General features: G+C 47.0%; 1 protein-coding gene across 4 annotated transcripts in view; it reads right to left on the reverse strand.

The window, feature by feature from the left end:
* NAV2 (neuron navigator 2) overlaps positions 1-18,214 on the reverse strand; it is a 366,387-nt gene that overhangs the window by 186,524 nt on the left and 161,649 nt on the right. For 2 of the 4 annotated variants that reach the window (XM_070428164.1, XM_070428168.1), the window contains exons 5-7: positions 13,979-14,237; positions 9,359-9,427; positions 3,040-3,200 (exon numbers count right to left, since the gene is read on the reverse strand). In XM_070428164.1, coding sequence (XP_070284265.1) covers positions 3,040-3,200; positions 9,359-9,427; positions 13,979-14,237 — 489 coding nt within the window. The remainder of the gene's footprint in view (positions 1-3,039; positions 3,201-9,358; positions 9,428-13,978; positions 14,238-18,214) is intronic. The other 2 variants (XM_070428165.1, XM_070428167.1) reach the window with 1 other exon arrangement.

Here is an 18,214-nt window from a genome sequence, read left to right on the forward strand (position 1 = left end):
ATGTCCTTTTATTCCTCTTAGTTCCTTTTAAAAATGTGACTGTGTGTTGAAATATTTTTGTCATTTATTAACAGAATATTTGAAATTCTCACTTGACTTACTTATGTGATTAGATTAACTGGTAGGCGTGGAATTCCCGGGTCAATGGGTTACATATAAAAATCTGTGAGTTGGTTCACCTAGGAGTGGAATGCCAGAACAATGCATCCAGGGCCTGACTCACATGAGGGACAGGTGAAGAGATTATATCACAAACCTCATCTGAAAGTGGTCCGTACCTTAACTGCAGCACCAGCCACAATGAAATGCAATTTATCTGCTCACAAATGTATGTCTCTCTCCAAATGAAGGATGCTCTCTTATGGCCAGGTAGTTGAGTTATTTCTGTTCCCTCGTCATGCATATATTTTGTGTGTACGCTGGCTACCTCATAAGCTGTGATAAAGATCGGATTCAAGGGAGAACAGGGGACCATGAAGAAAGGAGGAGGAAATACAACAATACACTGACTTTCACCCCAGGATGGTGAAAAAGTTTTAGTATAAAAATATCCAGATCTTCCCCAAGCCTGCTTTATCCCAGATCCCTCAGACCTGGAACCATGGTCAATTGTTTTTATCCTTCAGAATCCTTAAAAGGACTTTGTGAGCGTCGTAGCTCACCAAACATTCTCACATGAATTACCCCACTGCATCCTCATTACAGAGATCCAAGGGCTCAGGCCAGAGCCAGAGGTCAAGTCAGAGTTGAACCTGGATATGAATTCTAGGGCTCAATGACCAGGAAAGACAAGTTACTAAATTAGTCTTTTATCTGTAAAATTGGATGAGGGATATTTACGTCACAGCATGTTTATGATGATCAAGTAAGAAAGTGAACATCCAAGTCCCCGGGAAACAGTATGTGCTCGATAATAAGTATGACTTCGGACACCAAAGTCCACCCCTCGGGCAATGCCTAGTCGCAGCCACAGTCCTTTAAGAAGCCTCCCGGCTCTCTGGCTTGGTGCACACATGGCAACCCCTGCCCAGGACAGAGGTAGGTTGGTGGCTGTCACAGCACTGATAGACAGCAACTGGCCGGGCTGCCTCAGTGGCCCTGGGTATGTGGTAGGGACTGGGACACGGTTCCAGCCACCAACTCTGCATCCTCCCACACCTGTTCCATCCACAGGACTTTCTCTTTATTTCCTCCATTGCTTGGACTATGGTTTCACAATCATCCTTCATATTTTTACATGACAGTTTCTCCTTAAATGATCATGAGACAAGGGTAGGCTGGCCCAACAGAGGGTACAGGTTTCCCTAACATCTTCCCAACTCTCCCTCTAGCTCAACCTGAACTTCTCAAACTAAACTTTACTGGGTCAGGCCTCCAGCCTTTCCTTTCCGCTTCCATGAAAAGCACAGTATTAATCATGATTCTGGAATCAAAGTGCCTGGGCTCACTTCCCACTACACCTCTCACTATCTCTGGGTGACCTCAGCAAGTACTTAACCTCTCTCTGCCTTGGTTTCATCCTTTGTAAAATAAGAATCAACATAGCTGGTTTGGCAGAATTCAGTGAGGCACATAGTAGGTACTCATAAAATGTAGCTATTTCTTTATATATAAAAAACAAAACCTTTCTATATATTTTATATGTGTGTACACACACAGAGACATAATATATGGTGAGCGTTCTGAAGGGTACGCATAGGGCGGTTTATATTGGAATCCCTCAGGGGGCGTATAAAGGAGAACTTTTATTTGATACATACTTGTACCAGTTTAGAAGCATATATTATTTCTGTAATTTAAACACACTTTTAAAAAGAACACACTTTAAAAAAGAACACACTTGGGCATTGTGAAGAAAGGAGGGAGGGGAGGGGAGGAGAGGTTGGGGGGAAGAGAGAAAAGAAGAAAAATGGTTGGCTTGCGGCAGAAGCCAAGGGCTGGATCACAGTCTTGACTGGGTGAGACAAAACTGGTTATAGCTTCACTGCTAGTTGCAGAGTTCCCAATGCCGTGTCTGGGAAACTCCTGCATGTGTCTCTGTCAGCCTTAGAGAAATTCCCTGCGCATTCTCTCGGGTGTTCTGGGAGGAGGGACACCCAGCTCCACTAACCAAGTCATCCTGAGCTGGAGGGGGGTGAGGGGTGGGGAGGTTCTGATTTCATCCACAGTGGGAGGGCTGCCCAGGCTCCAGGGGCACTTCAGGCAGTGGGAGGAAGCTCTCCTGGGTCTCAGGAGAAGAGGGGCACATCCTGGACAAACCGTAGGAAGCATCCATGAGGTAGGAAATGCTTGTAAGAGCCCTGAGCATGTCCTCCCAGCGAGTCTAGATCATGCTGCCTGGGAGAAATGAAGGAGAGCTCTGCCTAGTGAGAAAAATCTTCTAAGCTGCCTCAGTTTCTCTGTTTCTCCAGTGTCTAAAGAGACACACTGAAGCAAGCAAAAGTTTGTTTCCCTGGCTCTGAGCAAGAGCCCCCACAGGGCCACTCACGTTTTATCTCCATTCTACAAGCTCAGTGCTATGTATAGTAAAAATCATACCCTTTTTTGGTAAAAGTTCCATCATCAGAACACTAAGAGCAATGTTGCCTACTCCTTATATGTAGTCAAGATCTTCATTAAGCCAATCCACATTTCTGACTTTTCTCAAAGGGTGAAAACTCCTTGTAACTCCCCTCACATCACTCCTGATGGGTAAAAAGCTTTATTAGCTCACAAAATGCACAGCCCAAGAAGCTTGCCCTTCTGGACAACCACCAACTCTACAGAGCATGCTCTAGGAAACTTTATTTTTAAGTTGCAAATCTACATTGCTTCTATCTGTAGCCAGGTTTCTTAAGGGCTCCACCCAGACCAATACAGCTATTCTCGCTGGCAGTGATGTCTCTTAATGTCTTTGCTAACAAAGTTCCTGCCAGACAAATATGTCCTATGACCTGTCTCCACCACCCTAGCAGCAACCCTGCCCAACTCAACTCCCCCAAAGGAACTGGATCTGCTCTAAGAAAGATGACAAAAAGGACACCAAAGAAGGTGACTCACCTTTCTCATGGCTGCTTGGCGGTGGGGGCGGGGAGGTGACTGGCTTGGACTTGTCATAGTTGTTAAAGCTCTGACTGCGTCGGTTGTTAGCAGCGGCCGACCCTCCACGTGTTTTGGCGTCGCTGCCTGCAGCGGATACCCTTGTGGTAGGACCTGGAAGTCTAAAATGCAAAAGCAACAGAGTCACAGGTTCAGTCTCAGAAGAACAGAAGTGTCCCAGGAGAAGGAACCGCAACCATGCGGGAGGCAGAAGAAACCATTCAAGATGCGGGGGTCTGTGGAAGTTTGCCAATCAAAGGATTTAGCAGAACCACTATAAACAAACAACTAGGCCAATAGGGACCCCAGGAAACTCCAACAGCAAAACGTGAGCAGTTTTCCTTTTTCCTTGAAGCAAAGGGAGACAATTTGAAGGGGAAAAAATAACTATACGAATATACTTGCTGATTAAAAGTACAAAGCTCATCTTCCTTTTTTTCTTGGATGCATATTTTTACTTTATAATGGGGCCAATCCATGTCCTCTCTAATTCTATCAAGCTTGGAACATAAAGGCCCATTAAGACTCCAAACTGTTGGCCTTGCGTGTGTATTGCTTCTGGTAGGTGCTGAAAAGGGTGTTTGCCATAATCCAGACATATATTAAGAAAAATATAATTTATAATAATTAGAAAGGAAACTGCTACTACTCAGAACCCAATACGTCCACAATGAAAATGTACAGCCTGGCTAGAAACACTGTTCAGACACACATTTTCCATCAACACCTGACAACCCGTCTCCATTGGCATTACTCTAGGGCTGAGGAACAGCTTCTCTGTGAAGTAGATGGAGCAAATCATATGTTCTTTCTGTGAAACCAGGAGGAATCTGTTAGTCTAAAGACACACACACACACTTTCCCTTTAAATAAAACACCTCATTTTGGGAGGTTCGGCGAATAAACTCAGCAGGCCTTTTTGCAGTGTGTTTAAAGATATTGTGGCCCATTCCCCAAAGAGTTAAGGGTAAGACCCCACGTCAGAATTTTGGTTGAGGGGCCACTAAACAGGCTGTTTCCAATCATCAAAGCTGAAAGATGAATAAATGGTGAAATATTTAGTTCTATCTTTCTGGTAAAGCCCACTTAGCTGTGTTTAAAATCCACTGGAACCCCAGCCGACTAGCATTAGATCTAGTGATAAGTCTGAATTTTCAACTCATAAAACTTTCAGCTTTCTCTTTCCATGCAAATCTGCAAGCACCAAAGAAGTCTGCGGCCTGGGAGCATTTTAGATATAAGCAGGCAATCACTTTAAACTTTTCCTTGTTGGCCAAGCAAGAAAGATGGTTGGGGGTAAACAGAGAACATGAGCTGGTGTGAGAGGACTATAAATTTGTACAGTTAAGCAGCTGGCCCAGTGCCCTGACTGGGAGCTGGGAGAGAAGGAAGGGGCTGAGCTCTTCCCCCAGACGCATCACTTCCCACTGCACTAGGAGGGCTTGCCCCTCTGTTCATTTCCCCTCTCTTGTTTGGAGAAGATATTCGCCCATAAAGACAGGCCCAGAGTGGGGTGCAAGACCAACAGTGCCAGTGCCTGTGCTTGGGAACCAGATGTGGCCAGCACAACTGATCGAGGGGGGTCCGACAATGAGACCTTGGTAGCTCTTGGTTCTGCTTCCAATGCAAGCAGCATCCTGCAAGTCCTCCACGTCAGTGCAGAGTAGACACAGCCTAAGGTAGAGCTTCTGTAGGTACAGACGTGGGCTCCTTTGGGCTGGACTCTGGAGGAGTCTTTATGCCCAGATAGGCCATCATTTGTTCCAAGATGATGACACAGCAACGGTATTAAGTGGCGCTGGGTACCACGGGTCACAGCATTCTACTCCAGTGTGGAATTTGCAAAGAGCAGGGAAGCAAAAAGCAGCGAGGAGGGAAAAGGTGCTTTCCTTTCAGAATTGTTGGGGAGCCCCCACTGCCCTGACCTGGGGCTGAACTGCAGATTTTTCATGGCAGCACAGGGCCTTTGGAGAGGCAGGAATCAAAGTATTGGATGGGATGGGTACAACCTGGAGTTAGGTAGGCAGTCTGGTCCTCTGTGAGGCAGCATGGAGAATAGATAGAACATGGGCTTGCTCCATCCACATGACATCAGACCAGTCTTTTAACCTCTCTGAGATTTGTGTTTCGTGTCTGTAACTTTGGAATAATAATAAACTACCCAATGGGAATAGTTGTAAACTTAAAATGGGATTTACTGTCCAGCCTGTTGTCAGGACTCAAAGCATGTTGGTTCCCTGAGACCGATCTTTCCAGCCGAGCATCCAGATTCATAAAGGAATTTGGCATTGCCATAAAGGACACATGCTATAGTACAAAAAAGGATCAGACAAATTAAGGAAATAGAGGAGTCTGGGTTAAAGTATCAGAAGAGAGCTAGACAAAAATCATAGTAAAGAGTCCGAGATCAACAGTTCCAACGAGCAGGATAGGCTTGGGCAGGCAGGACTTGCCATCTCCCTAGGGGACATTCCAGAAGAGAATCTGCTTCATCAAGTGTCTGTGACTGACTGAGACCTTATACCTGGGATACCTCTGACCCATCTGTGGGCCCCACTCCCCAGAGCGAAGCATTCCTGGATTTGGATAACAAAGACAGCTTTGGTTTTTCCATGGGACAGGGGTGGGTGGTGGTCATCGCCAGGTGCTCTTCACTGAGTCAGGGCCTACAGGCACCCCTTTGATGGGAGCGGCATACCCTTGGAATGGCTGCAGAGTTGTTCTAAGGGTACTGAGACATGGAGAAGGAGGTTTTGAAGGCCTCGAGGGCAGCTGATATAGCAAATCAAAGATGGTTGGCACATATTTAGCCATAGAAAGCCACAAAGCTCAGGCCAATGTGTCACCGTCTGCCCCCATCACCACTGCACCCTAGTGGAAAACTGGGATGAAGACCTAGTAATTTCTTCCATGTTTCAGAGGAAATCGATGTCAACAATGAGCTTTACAACTTGGGTACGGCTGTGAATGGGTTTGGACAGTTGCTGCTCCAAAATAAGCCTCCTCCACCTCTGAAATGTTTAGCAACGTCCACCTCACACACAAAAGCCACGAATGAAGGTGTGGTGAATGGAAAGTACAGAAAAGGGCTTAGATGGATTACCCACGAGGGAACCTAAACATTCTTTAGGTTTGAGTCCATTTACAAACCAAATTAATTCAGACCGAATTATCAGTACACGACTTCAAATACAGGCTTTTAAAGCCAAAGGTGACCGTGAGAACCTAAGATACCTGAGCAGTCACAGGGAGGGTACTAGACTTTCTACAAATTGAAGAAGGGGGTTGCTATGGTCTGATTGTTTGTGTTCCCCAAAATTCATCTGTTGAAATCTACTGACCAATGTGATGTTATTAGGACCTGGGGCCTTTGGGAGGAGGTGATTAGGTCATTAGGTGGAGCCCTCATGAATGACATCATGCCTTTATCAAAGAGGATCCAGAGAACTAACTTGCCCCTTTCACCATGTGCGGTCACAGGGAGAAGTCAGCAGTCTGCAATCCGGGAGAGGGCTTTTACCGGAATCCACCTTGCTGGTGTCCTGCTCTTGGATGTCCAGATGCCAGTACTGTGAGCAACACATTTCTGTTGTCTAGAAGCTACTCAGTCTGTGGCATTTTGTTATAGTAGCCCAACAGACTAAGACAGGGTTCTAACTCCATCTTGTCCAGACCTTAAGGAGTTAATTGGCCACAGCTGACATCTAAATTACACACATATTGATAAAAGAATATACAAAGTTCAGAAGCAACTTCAAAGGAAAATGATAACCTTGGAGGTTGGTGGATGGCTAGGAAGGGTTCCAAACAAAAGCAACTCGAGAGAAGATAAGGCACCTGGACTGGGAATGTGAGTAGAGGGCAAGAAGGTAGGGAGTCATGGTGAGAGGCAGAGGTGTTATGCAGAGGGACGCCTGTAAAAGGGAGAGGAAAGAAAGGTCAGGCCCTAGCCAGTTTGGCTCAGTGGATAGAGCGTTGGTCTGTGGACTGAAGGGTCCCAGGTTCGATTCTGGTCAAGGGCACATGCCCAGGTTATGGGCTCGATCCCCAGTAGGGGGTGTGCAAGAGGGAGCCAATCAATGATTCTCTCTCATCATTGATGTTTCTATCTCTCTCTTCCTCTCCCTTCCTCTCTGAAATCAATAAAAATATGTTAAAAAAAAAAAAAAAAGAAAGGTCTGCTGTGTGTTGGGGCTTGGGGAACAGAGTGGGAGGAAGTGAGGCTGGAGAAGCAGGCGGGGCCAGAGTATGTCAGTAGGAATCCTGGACTTTGTCCTGCCCCCCAGCAATGAGGCATTAATTATGGAGTCTGAGAGCGGAGTGGAATCACTGTCTTCTAGTTCACAGTGACGGGAGCCTGAGCCTCTGGCTAGCATTTTGAAATTCATTACTGTGAGCATCCTTATGCGCCAGGAGAACTCCTACCAAGCCCCAGCCCGAAAGCAGCTGCTGTCTGCACGTTAGATTCCCTCTGTGCTGAAGAGCTGGGTCTCGCTCCTGTGGATCAGCTGCAGGTACCCCAGCAGATGCTGCCAGGGTGCCCGCCTCGCTGAAGCGAAGCAAAGAGAGAGGAGCATGGCCAGCCAACCCTGTGTCATTTACTCCCTGCAACGGTTATAGTGCCAGAAGGTTCCAGCGGCTCCTCGGGAAGAGCAACTCCAAACCTCATGATCATTCCATGTCCAAACACAGGTACAAAGTGACAGAGGATACAGATGGGTTCTTTCAAACATACACATGTGGCTTTTTTAGAAAAAAATTAAGTGTAAAGGAAGTGGTGGAACAAAGAGGCGGAAGAAAAACCCTGCTGCTATTGGAGCCGTGGTCAATTTCTACAACATGTGCAGAGCCCAGCAGGCAGGGCGGTAAAGCTAGGGTTCCTGGCACGTAACCTGCGAGTGCATCCCGGCTCCTCGCGCTGTACGTGCCGATGAGAAGAAAGCTGTTCTTCCCCCCAAAACCACTTCAAAGGCCGGGAGCAGAAGATGGCCCTCCCAGGAAGGATGGCAGCTTGTGTGCACATGCTCGGGGCCGTGGGGGAGCCGGGGGTCATAATCAGAGATGCTTTTTGCTAGACAAGATGATTAAATGCTAAATCTCTCATCTCCATGGCATCTGCTTTTCAGCAGCCGGGCCAAACTTCTAGCAGCCCAGATTCCTCTCTGTAAGACGGTCGTGTAGAGATCAGCTCCGTGGGACTTGCTGGAAGTGGCCTGGTTGCCTTACCTACCCCAGGTCGACCCCAAACACCAGCATCAACATATCTGCTAGCTATGGTGCACTGACTGCATCCAAGTGTTAAAGGTCAGAAATGATTCTGTAAACCACAGCGCACCATGAGGCAGGACTATCCCACGTCACCAATAAGGAAACACGGGTCATGGAGAGTAAACAGTTTGCCCGGCACACAGTCAGTGGTGAGCATGAGCTTTCTCTCAGTTGAAATGAAAAGGTGCACTCAAGCCAATATGCTTCTCTGCCTCCCGCAGATAGAATGAGCCCAAATACCTGGTGCTCACCAGGGGTGCCGAGAGACAGTAACAGTGTCAAAGGCAGGACTACATGGAAACCCTTCCCTCCTGTACCAGTTCCCTCCATAGGCCCTTCCCTGCATCCAGATTTAAGACTGCAATGAGAGGACACCAAGCACTGAGTCCAGAGAACTAGCTAATGAGCAAGCCCACTTGTTATTTCAGAAGAACAAGGTGCTATCTCCATGGTACACAGGGCATTTATAATAAAAAATGAGATACAGCTGCCTTATTGCTTTGTCTCCTCTGACCAGTTGGAGTCATGCTTCAGGTCTTTGTAACTCAAGAGAAAACCAATTGCACATTAGTAGTTTTAACAACAACAAAAAGCACAACACACATAAATGAGATGCAGGTCGGGTGGGATCAGGGTCAGGACAGAGCAGGGAGCCAAACTCATCATAAAACCACTGCAAAAACCACCTAGACACTCGCCTCTCCCTAAGTCAGAATGGATTTTGATGATCAAGCAATCAGCCCAAACCAATGAAATGCAGAAACATTACACACTCAACCTCACTTACACTCTGTCCCTCCCCACCCCACCCCTTCACATACATACACACACACATACACCAAGGACCCCACACCCACTCTCAGAACTCTCCCAACATTAGCCAAAGCATGTTTGGTTTTCTTGAACTGCAAACATGAAGTGGGGAGAGGGGCCAGCAGGAAACATAGCAGGAACAAAGGAAACAGTGGGTTGGGTTGAAACCATGCTTTGCAGGACACAGAGGAAGTCTAACCTAGAGATCTTTTTCTGACCCAGAGTGAAGCGGATGATTTTGCTTTGAGATGAATCCTTGGATGATGCACTGCATGATGGGAAAAGAAAAAAGTGGAAGAGCTGAGTGAGGGGAGAGAAGATACATTAGACACACAAATAAAGGACGGCAGTCTTAGGATAATGCAATGCTCCAGGTTTTTCCACAGCCCGCCTTTCCCACAATATGCAACTTTCTTTCTAGGTCTAACTTTCCTGATTCCATGAATTTCCAATGTGAAGAAACTGCTACCAAAATTACCAAAAAACTTTAGAGGTTTTCTTTCTTCTTCTTTTCTCTTTTAAACACCAAATACCTTTTTCTGCTACCAGTCATGATAAGGCACTTTTCTCACAATGAGATGCTAAAGCCAGGGGTCTCTGACAGGTAAAAAAACAAACAAAACAAAACAAACTTTACACTTTTCTAAAGTGGTTAGATGCTTCTACTTCACAGGCTTTTCTGGGGGCTCTTCTGGTGAATGTCCTGAATGTCCCATAAAGTTGACCCCCCCAAAAAAAGGGTATAGATGTTTGCAAGTTCTGCCAATCTTGAAAACTTTTGCTCTCATTGGTGTAAAAATGATCATTTAAAGTATTATGAGTGTACTAAGTTTTGGGCTATGAGCCATACATTTGTACACCTGAAGAATCTTGGTTGGGATTAGTAAAAGGAAAAGTAAAACTTATGTACTGCCTTATGAAAGATGGAAATACTTACCTTTCTTGAATCCATGTTCCTAAAAGGATCTGAGGTGAGAAATACAATGTTGGTGCCACTAGAAATACAATGTTGGCTCTATCAATTAAGGAGAGTTCTGCGGCCAAATTTGAAGAATACTTTCTAGACTCCCTTCTGAAGTGAAAGGAGAGACAGAATAGAATAGAAAAAATAAAGGAAGGAAGGAAGGAAGGAAGGAAGGAAGGAAGGAAGGAAGGAAGGGAGGGAGGGAGGGAGGGAGGGAGGGAGGGAGGGAGGGAGGGAGGGATGAATTTTCTGGATTTTCCCTAAACAGCTGAATACTGATACTATGCAAGGTAGACACAGATGGAGAGAGAAGCAAGTCCTGGGTACTAGGCTCCTCTCCTGGCCTCTAGACTATAGAGGAGCTTTGAGAGGTACAATGTGGATCGAGTCCTCAGCTACCACAAAGATTAATGAGAAGAGCTGTGGTAGACAGGCAAAAGTGTCTCCATGCGGCCATCATTGGAAACCTTGCTCTGATTCCTTCCTGCTAACGTTGCGTATGTCCTTGGCCAGCTTCAACAACTCCTCTTCGCAAACATCATAGAAAAGTTGTCTAGTTTTAGTATTTCTTATCCAAAGAGGTACAGTATGTAGGCATGTTCATATGTGGCAAAATTCGAAGACGGGACCAATAGAAACCTAGCACTGGGGGCTAGCATCTGACATTGATGATCAGGGACTCAAGCCATTACCCCTGGGATTTTGGTTACTACAGGCAGAATTTGGGGAGAGCAAGACAATGGAACTGAGCCAATGAAGCAATTTTAGTATTTTTTTACACTTATAGCCAGAGGGCCGAATGGGCTGCCATGTCCCTAGGCCTGGAAAAGAAGATTAGAGGAAGTATCAGTATATAACGATGAAACCAGTTATATGCAGAAGTAATTCGGGACAGGACAAAGGATGAGCGAGGAAGGACAGTAACTCTAAGACCAGCCTCTGTTACCACCACGATGGCAGGAACCCTCTGCAATAAATGGAATGAAAACCTGGCTTCAGTGAGTTTGGCTCGTCATTAGGTAAAGCATTTATTAATAGTAGGATGTTTTTTCTTCCTGGGAGGTGGGTGACCTAACTGGAACATCTGGTTCTTTTAAGAAAACAAACGCCTACCATGGAAATGGCTGCCTCAGGCTGGCCAGGTGACACAAGTCCAGTGTTTCTCCAGCCGTGTGCCTTGGAACCCTAGGCCGTGAGATGCATTATGAAATAAGAGTTCTGGCCAAAACCGGTTTGGCTCAGTGGATAGAGCGTCAGCTTGCAGACTGAAAAGTCGCAGGTTCGATTCCGGTTAAGGGTATGTACCTTGGTTGCAGGCACATCCCCAGTAGGAGATGTGCAGGAGGCAGCTGGTCAATGTTTCTAACTCTCTATCTCTCTCCCTTCCTCTCTGTAAAAAAAATCAATAAAATATATTTTTAAAAAAAAAGAAAGAAGAGTTCTGTGGCCACGTTTGAGGAATGCTTCCTATGCCCTCTTCTGAAGATTCACACAGCACACATGTCCCTCTCTCCAGCTTCTTCATCTCAATCAGTACCACCATTTCCCTTGATGCTCAAGCCAGAAATCTAGGCTTTATCTGTGAATCTTCCCTCACTCGCTCCAGATAGTCACTCTGTCTGTGGTCTCGTTGGCTCAGCCTCCAAAATATGACGAGTTGGTCCATCTCTTTATGTGTCCCACCACCTTGACCTCAGCCACTATCATCCAGAGACCACAGAAACCACTTCCTCCTATTCTTACTCCCCATGATGGGTGGCCTCCCCACTTCTTCCCCCTGCAACCTCACTCGCCAAAGATAAGCAAAGGTGGCTTTTTTAAACACTTCGAATCAAGTCAAGTCTCTCTCCTGCTCAAGACTCTCCGGTGGCTTCCTGCCCCCTTTAGAATGAAGTACAGACTTCTTGCCCAGCTTAGCCAGCACTGTGTGACCCGTCCTCAGGGCCATAGCACTGCTCAACTCCAGGGGCCACCACTCACACGTCCTCCACATGAACAGTGGCAGGCCTCTGCCACCTTTAACTTCCCACCTCCCGGCACCCACTGCACTCCAGCCACACCAGCTTCCTTTCTGCTCCTCCACCTGCCAAGCTTCTCCTATCTCAGGGCCTTTGCGCCAGCTGCTCCCTCTGTCTGATCTATTCTACACCCATGCTCTGCGTGAGTCACTCCTTGCCAGTCATATTTCAACTTCGGTGTCATGTCCTCAGAGAGACCCTCCTATCAACCTAACCAAAGTTACCGACCCAGTCCGTCTGAATCCAATCATCTTGTTGTAACACCACCATCTGATATTTTTCTTCCCCCATTTATGTGCCTGCTTCCTCCCATAGAATGTAGAGAGCAGGCACCCTGGCTATCTCACTCACCCTTGACCTCCCAAGTGCCTGGAACACAGAAGTCATTCAAATACTAACTAAATAAAGGTATGTTGCAGATTCAAGGATCTGAGAACCTCAATAACAGTACAACAACTTAACCCAGATTATTTCCCAATTTCTTCCCCCTAAGACCCTTCCCCCAGTAAGTCACCACCCAGGTAATAAGCACACTGCAGAATCAGTCCTGCTCATGCGGTCATCCAGCTCGGCTGGGAATCTCTGATTTGAGAATGGCCCCCAGGGCAGGGTGCAGAGGCTGGCTGCCTGGCTGGCTAGTCCTCCTTGGGAGTCCAGGCATCTCTGCTCGCTCACAAATCTCCATGACGTGAATTGGACACAATTAGATAATTCATGAGGGGGTCTGATGTCCATCACATCCAGCACTGCTGGTTTGAACAGCACCATCGGGAACCAGCACTCCTCATGGGAGCATAAAACCGTCTGTGAGGTACCTGCTGTGTGTGAACCGCTCTGTGCTCTGCCTAACCTCAATGGGCAGCTGCGGGTGTGAAGGTGCGGAAAGCCCTGTGCTTATGAACGCTGGTACTGGGGCCTGGAAGCAAAGGCCTGTGCTCTTTAGCACAAACTAAATGAGATCAAGTAATCAATTTGACTGGTGACGTTGAGGTTTGATAAAGGTTTACAACTTAAAAACAACAATCATTAGAGGACTTTTCTCTAACTTTACTATGAGTTAAAAACTTTCCAACTCCTAATCTCTTCTTTTTTTTTCTGCCATTAAAACAAATGCTCCACAAGGTGATTTGCAGACCTGTTTAGGAATGCACTTCTCCTACTACAACACCCTATACGGAAACTCCTCTGACCCTCAGCTTGTATGTCACTCTATGGTGAGTTTCACTGGCAAGCATTAGTCCCTAAAATCCGGGCCCTAGTCCTGCAGAGCAAAGGGCCACAGCCGACATGACTACCACCACTCTAGGGTCAACAAAACCCAGCACATTCCATGGGAACTGCTCCCAGCAGGGATGCTGGCCCCCAGGAAAGGGCTGTTGCTGAGTACCACTTACCATCTTTCTTCTTCTTTCCTGACATGTCTCTCCTGGCAAAGCAGAGCTATCTGCTGGAGAACTATGGCCTCCAACAGGGAAAATTACTTATACATATAACACCGAACACCCAGCGTGTAGGCAAACATGCAAGAGAAGTTTGAAGTCTATTTTAGGAGCTGTTTACTGCAGACAAGCGAATGTGTCATAGGCCAGAGTTAAGGCAGGACACACTCTGCCTTAGCTTTGGCTGCTGGCGATTCTGACTTTAAAACAGTACACGTCACCGCCAGGCCCAGGAGGCTGCCTCCGTCTCAAGGTCGTGCTAACTCCTCACTAACTATCAGTAGTTCTCAGCAGGAAGAAGCTCACATAAATACCATGTGCAGCACAGGCTAGAATTTGGTCGGTGGGAAGGAGGAGCCCCGGAAAAACAGAATTATCAGTTGGCAAGGAGCCCCCACCTGGACTGCATTTCGGCTTGTGCTTTTGACTGCTGATGTGGTGCTGGCTGGTGAGGCTGGCACAGGGCTTGGGGAGTGGCTGGCACCTGTTGCTGAGGAGTGCCAGCCTGGCACTGGAAGGGGGCCCCGGCCGCCTGGGACACAGCCGGCGGCAGTGGCGAGGACAGGTGCTGCTTCTGGGGCTGCTGCTGCTGCTGCTTGTACCGGGACAGGCTGAAGAAGAGGCCTAGGATGGCCTTGAGGTTTCCATTCCTGATTTCTGCGGGACAACAGAGAGAGCGGTTAGAGGAGGAGTCCTTTCTTGCTCTGGTCCAGTGGGCTGCCTCAGCCCTCACTTGAGTGGCATTCCTCTAGGTCTAGGATATGACAGATTTCCTGAACACTTGTGTCATTGGTATCACAGTCAATTAAAACCAGGCCTAAACCACAAAGAAATTAGCTTATTTTCCCGCTGGCATTAGAGAGGATACTCATACATGAGGCAAGTTGCAACTGGATGCCTGCAAGTGCCAGGCGGGAACTCTCAGTAAGGGCGGAGCCAAAAAGGTAAGCGTCCCCAGCAAGCCCATGCTTGTTCCAGGGGCTGGGCGATGATCGGGGACACAGGAGCCCCTCCGGCACCGGGGAAAACTCACTGGTCTTTGCAGGTCACTGCCAAGTCCGTGTTCTGCACTTTGAGCCACCTGAGTTGCCAAGTGGCTGCTGCCTCACTCCCAAGTCCTCACACTGCTCTACCTGGTCACCCTGCTCTCCCACACGTGGCTCTGGGTCTCTCTTTCCGCTGAGTAAACAACTTCAATTTGGGATGAATGGGGGGATAGGCTACAGGACTTACTTCTATGAAGAACTCATGCAAAAACTCTCCTCTATTAAAAGAAATTAGAGCGCAGTGTGGAGATAAGACAATTTTTATTCCAGATGGAGTTTTTCAGATGTTAAAATGCATTTGACTCAAGACATGAATAAAGAGCTGCAGAGAAGGAATGACATACTTATGCACAGGCAGAGGCTGTGGGTGTGAGGGTGTTTCTCCCAGGGCAATCTCTTCTTGTGTGCAGGGCCTTTAACACCAGATGCAATAGCCAGGGTCTAAACGGACACTGAGGGAGAAGGAAGAACTTTGGGGGCTCCCTCTGCTTTGCTTTGACCCTAAGCTGAGGGAGTGGGGCTGGAGGAAGGGAAGCCTCACCGCATAGGGAACGCCTTCCCCCCAGGTTAGCGGCAGGCTGGGGAAGCGGCTGCTGATAAAGAAACAGCGTTTCCTCCAAGGACCAGTTGAAGAGCAGTTGAAGAGGCCTCCCATCCCACTGAGCCAAACCGGCTAGGGCCAAAACTTATTTATGACAAGAACTACTACTAATTAGCATGTCTTGGGTTAAGCTTTCTGGGAGCAATCTCATTCAACCCCTACAACCTGGGAAGTGAGTATTACCATTCCTCTCTTACTTAAGGGACGCAGCTCAGGGAGGTTTTATGATCTCCCGAGGTAATAACTGCTGGAGCTGGGATTTGAATCTAGGTTTTTCTGCCTTGAAGCGTGGACTCCTAACACTGCAGAACTTGGCTTGCTTGTATACTCATCATGTGTGGTGAATTGAAAGGCACGCCAGACAATGTTTTAGTAAGCTAGCTGGTGGTCATGTAAGTACTCTTTATTCTTCTTCTGTAAGTATTCTTTTGTTATGGAATGTGTCAAACATTCCATAATACATTTTTTAAACCCTACAAGCAAAACAAAGAAGGGAGGAACTTGCAAATCAGCATATCCAGGGCTCAGAGGTTGTTCGCTGCAAAAGGTTGGCGTGTCCACGTCAGCATCCTCATAACCTACCAGCCCAGCCCATGGTGGACCAGGGGCCAGCTTTGTCACATTCTCTGCCTGCCGTGGTCCTTAAGGCATTTGTTCTGCATAATGGTTTGTTGCATTATTCCCTAAAACATCTTTTTACTTGTCAAAGAGCACAATGGCCCATAAGCACACTGTTTTGGGGAGCCAGAAAGACCTGGGTTTAAATCCCCACAGTCTCGTATTTATAGACTAACCTGACTATTCACAAGATTCAACTCTGAGCCCCAGTTTCATCTTTAAAATGGGCGGATGGGTGCTGCACCTCTCGCACCAGGTTGTTAGGAGAAATAAATGAAGAATAAAAAAGGAAATGAGGGCACAGCACCCAGGACACTGCCTGGCTCACCCCTCCCTCTTTGGCTCAGAAAACAGAGTCACTCTACCTGCCGTCTCCTCAGAACTCAGCACAGGGGCCACTGAAGGAAGCCGGGGCCACTGCCCACCCCGCTGTGCCATGCACAGGGGTCAAGAAGGAAGCCAGCCATGAATAATCTCATGTTAGAGAAAACTCAATGGGGAGCTTCTATCTGCTTTTTTTAAAAACAGTCTTTTCATTGAGGTATAATTCACATCCAAAAAATTAAATAGACAATGATTTTTAGTAACATTCTAGTTTTAAACTATATCCATTACCCTGAAAAGAGTCCTCATGCTCATACACATCTCACTCCTGCACTGTCCCCAGGCAACCGCTCATCTGCTTTCTGTTTCCACAGATTTGCCTTCTCTGGACATTTAAATAAATGGAATCATGAATGATGTAATCCTTTACAACCTCACTTAGCATAATGTATTTAAGGCTCATCCATGTTAGAGCATGTATCATTGGTTTCTTTATATTGCCGACAACTATCCCATCATATGGATGTACCACAGTGCTTATCCATTCTCCAGTTGATGGGCATTTGGACTGTTTAATTTTCTTTTCAGAACACGAAACTCAAAGAGTGGTGAAGGATCTGTTTGGGGTTGAAAGCCACCCAGTTTATGCTATGGGTGGTCATGAACAGACAGTATCCAAAATAGCTAGAATTGTGTTCCTTCCAGAGTTCTAAATGTCATCTGTCTGTTTCCTGGGGCCTGGGACACTGGCTCCACTGGAAGCCTAAAAACAAAATGTCGTTCTGCCAGCCCACAAAAATGTTTCCCTCATGACATTTCCCAAGGCTTTGGAAAGAGTATTGCTTTGCATCTGATCAGCTATCCTCACACTCGCTGAAATAATATAGACCTAGAGAGAGTTGACTTATCCAAGGAGACAGTGGCTAGCTTGTGTCTAAACCAACACAGGAATCCTGCTCTCCTTTCTCCTCTGGTGGCCGCCCCATGTAAACTGAAGAACAAAGTACCCAGCTGTATTCCAGTTTCCATCAGAAACCGGATTGCCTTGACTCTCTGGGTTCCGACTGATCTCTTTGTTCCCATTAGCTGGGACTAATCTGCATAGATGCTATAGGGAATGTGGCACAAAGGGTAGAATAAATAGGAGTTATTTTCTTTCAACATTATTTAAGAGAAACCACAGGCCTGATTTACAAAGGCACAAGCACTGGAATAATCTAACACAAAGAAACCTGCTTTGTAGGGAGGAAGGGACTTGGAGCCAAAGGGAGGGTTGCCTCTGACCGCAGAGTTGCAGGATCCCTATTCAATCGCCTTAAGCCACGGTGGGTGGTGTAAGGCTCGCCCAACTGATTGGGGACCGTGGGTTGTGTGGCATTATTCCTCCAGCTGGGCCGTCTCCGCAACCTACATTCACCATGTAATTTTCCACCTGACTCTTGCAGCCCTGCTGTGTACTGCCCGCCATGCTGTCAATGACTCTCCCCACAGGGGAGTGGCTCAAAGGGGTGGGTGCAGAGCCCACAGGGCCCTTCTGGTGAGGGGCAGCAGCAGTCCCACGTGCACTGCCACTCAGGTGATGTGGGTAGGAAGAAACAGAAAAGATCCACTTGTTGCTTTTATGCGAAAGGTCCAGAAAGACCTCCTGCTTTCTGGCTCAGGATGAAAGAAACTCAGCATCTACATCTGTGGACATCAGAGCAGGAAACCCAGGTCTGAGCTCATCAAGTCAGCAACCGATTTCACTCTAAAAGCATACACTCCCTCTCAGAGGCATCTGGAAGGGTCTTCCTGCCTCTGTTTCTCCAATCTGCAAGATTTGTCCCCATTATATTACCTATGCCCCATCTCATGTCAAGACTTCTCTGCATCTTCCTTTGGTTTGCTGAACGCCTCTGCATTCTGTAAAACCCAGGGGAAACATCACTGCCTCTCTGAAGCCCCCTTGACTGCCCCAGGCAGAGCTGATCACTGCCTTTCTTTGGGCGCCATTGGACTCTGTTCATGCCATTAGCACAGCTCTCTTATTAATTGGAATAAAGGCT

Source organism: Myotis yumanensis, unplaced genomic scaffold (assembly GCF_028538775.1).
Source record: "Myotis yumanensis isolate MYYU_CA2020_CCGP unplaced genomic scaffold, mMyoYum1.0.hap1 SCAF_10, whole genome shotgun sequence".
Taxonomy (NCBI): Eukaryota; Metazoa; Chordata; class Mammalia; order Chiroptera; family Vespertilionidae; genus Myotis; species Myotis yumanensis.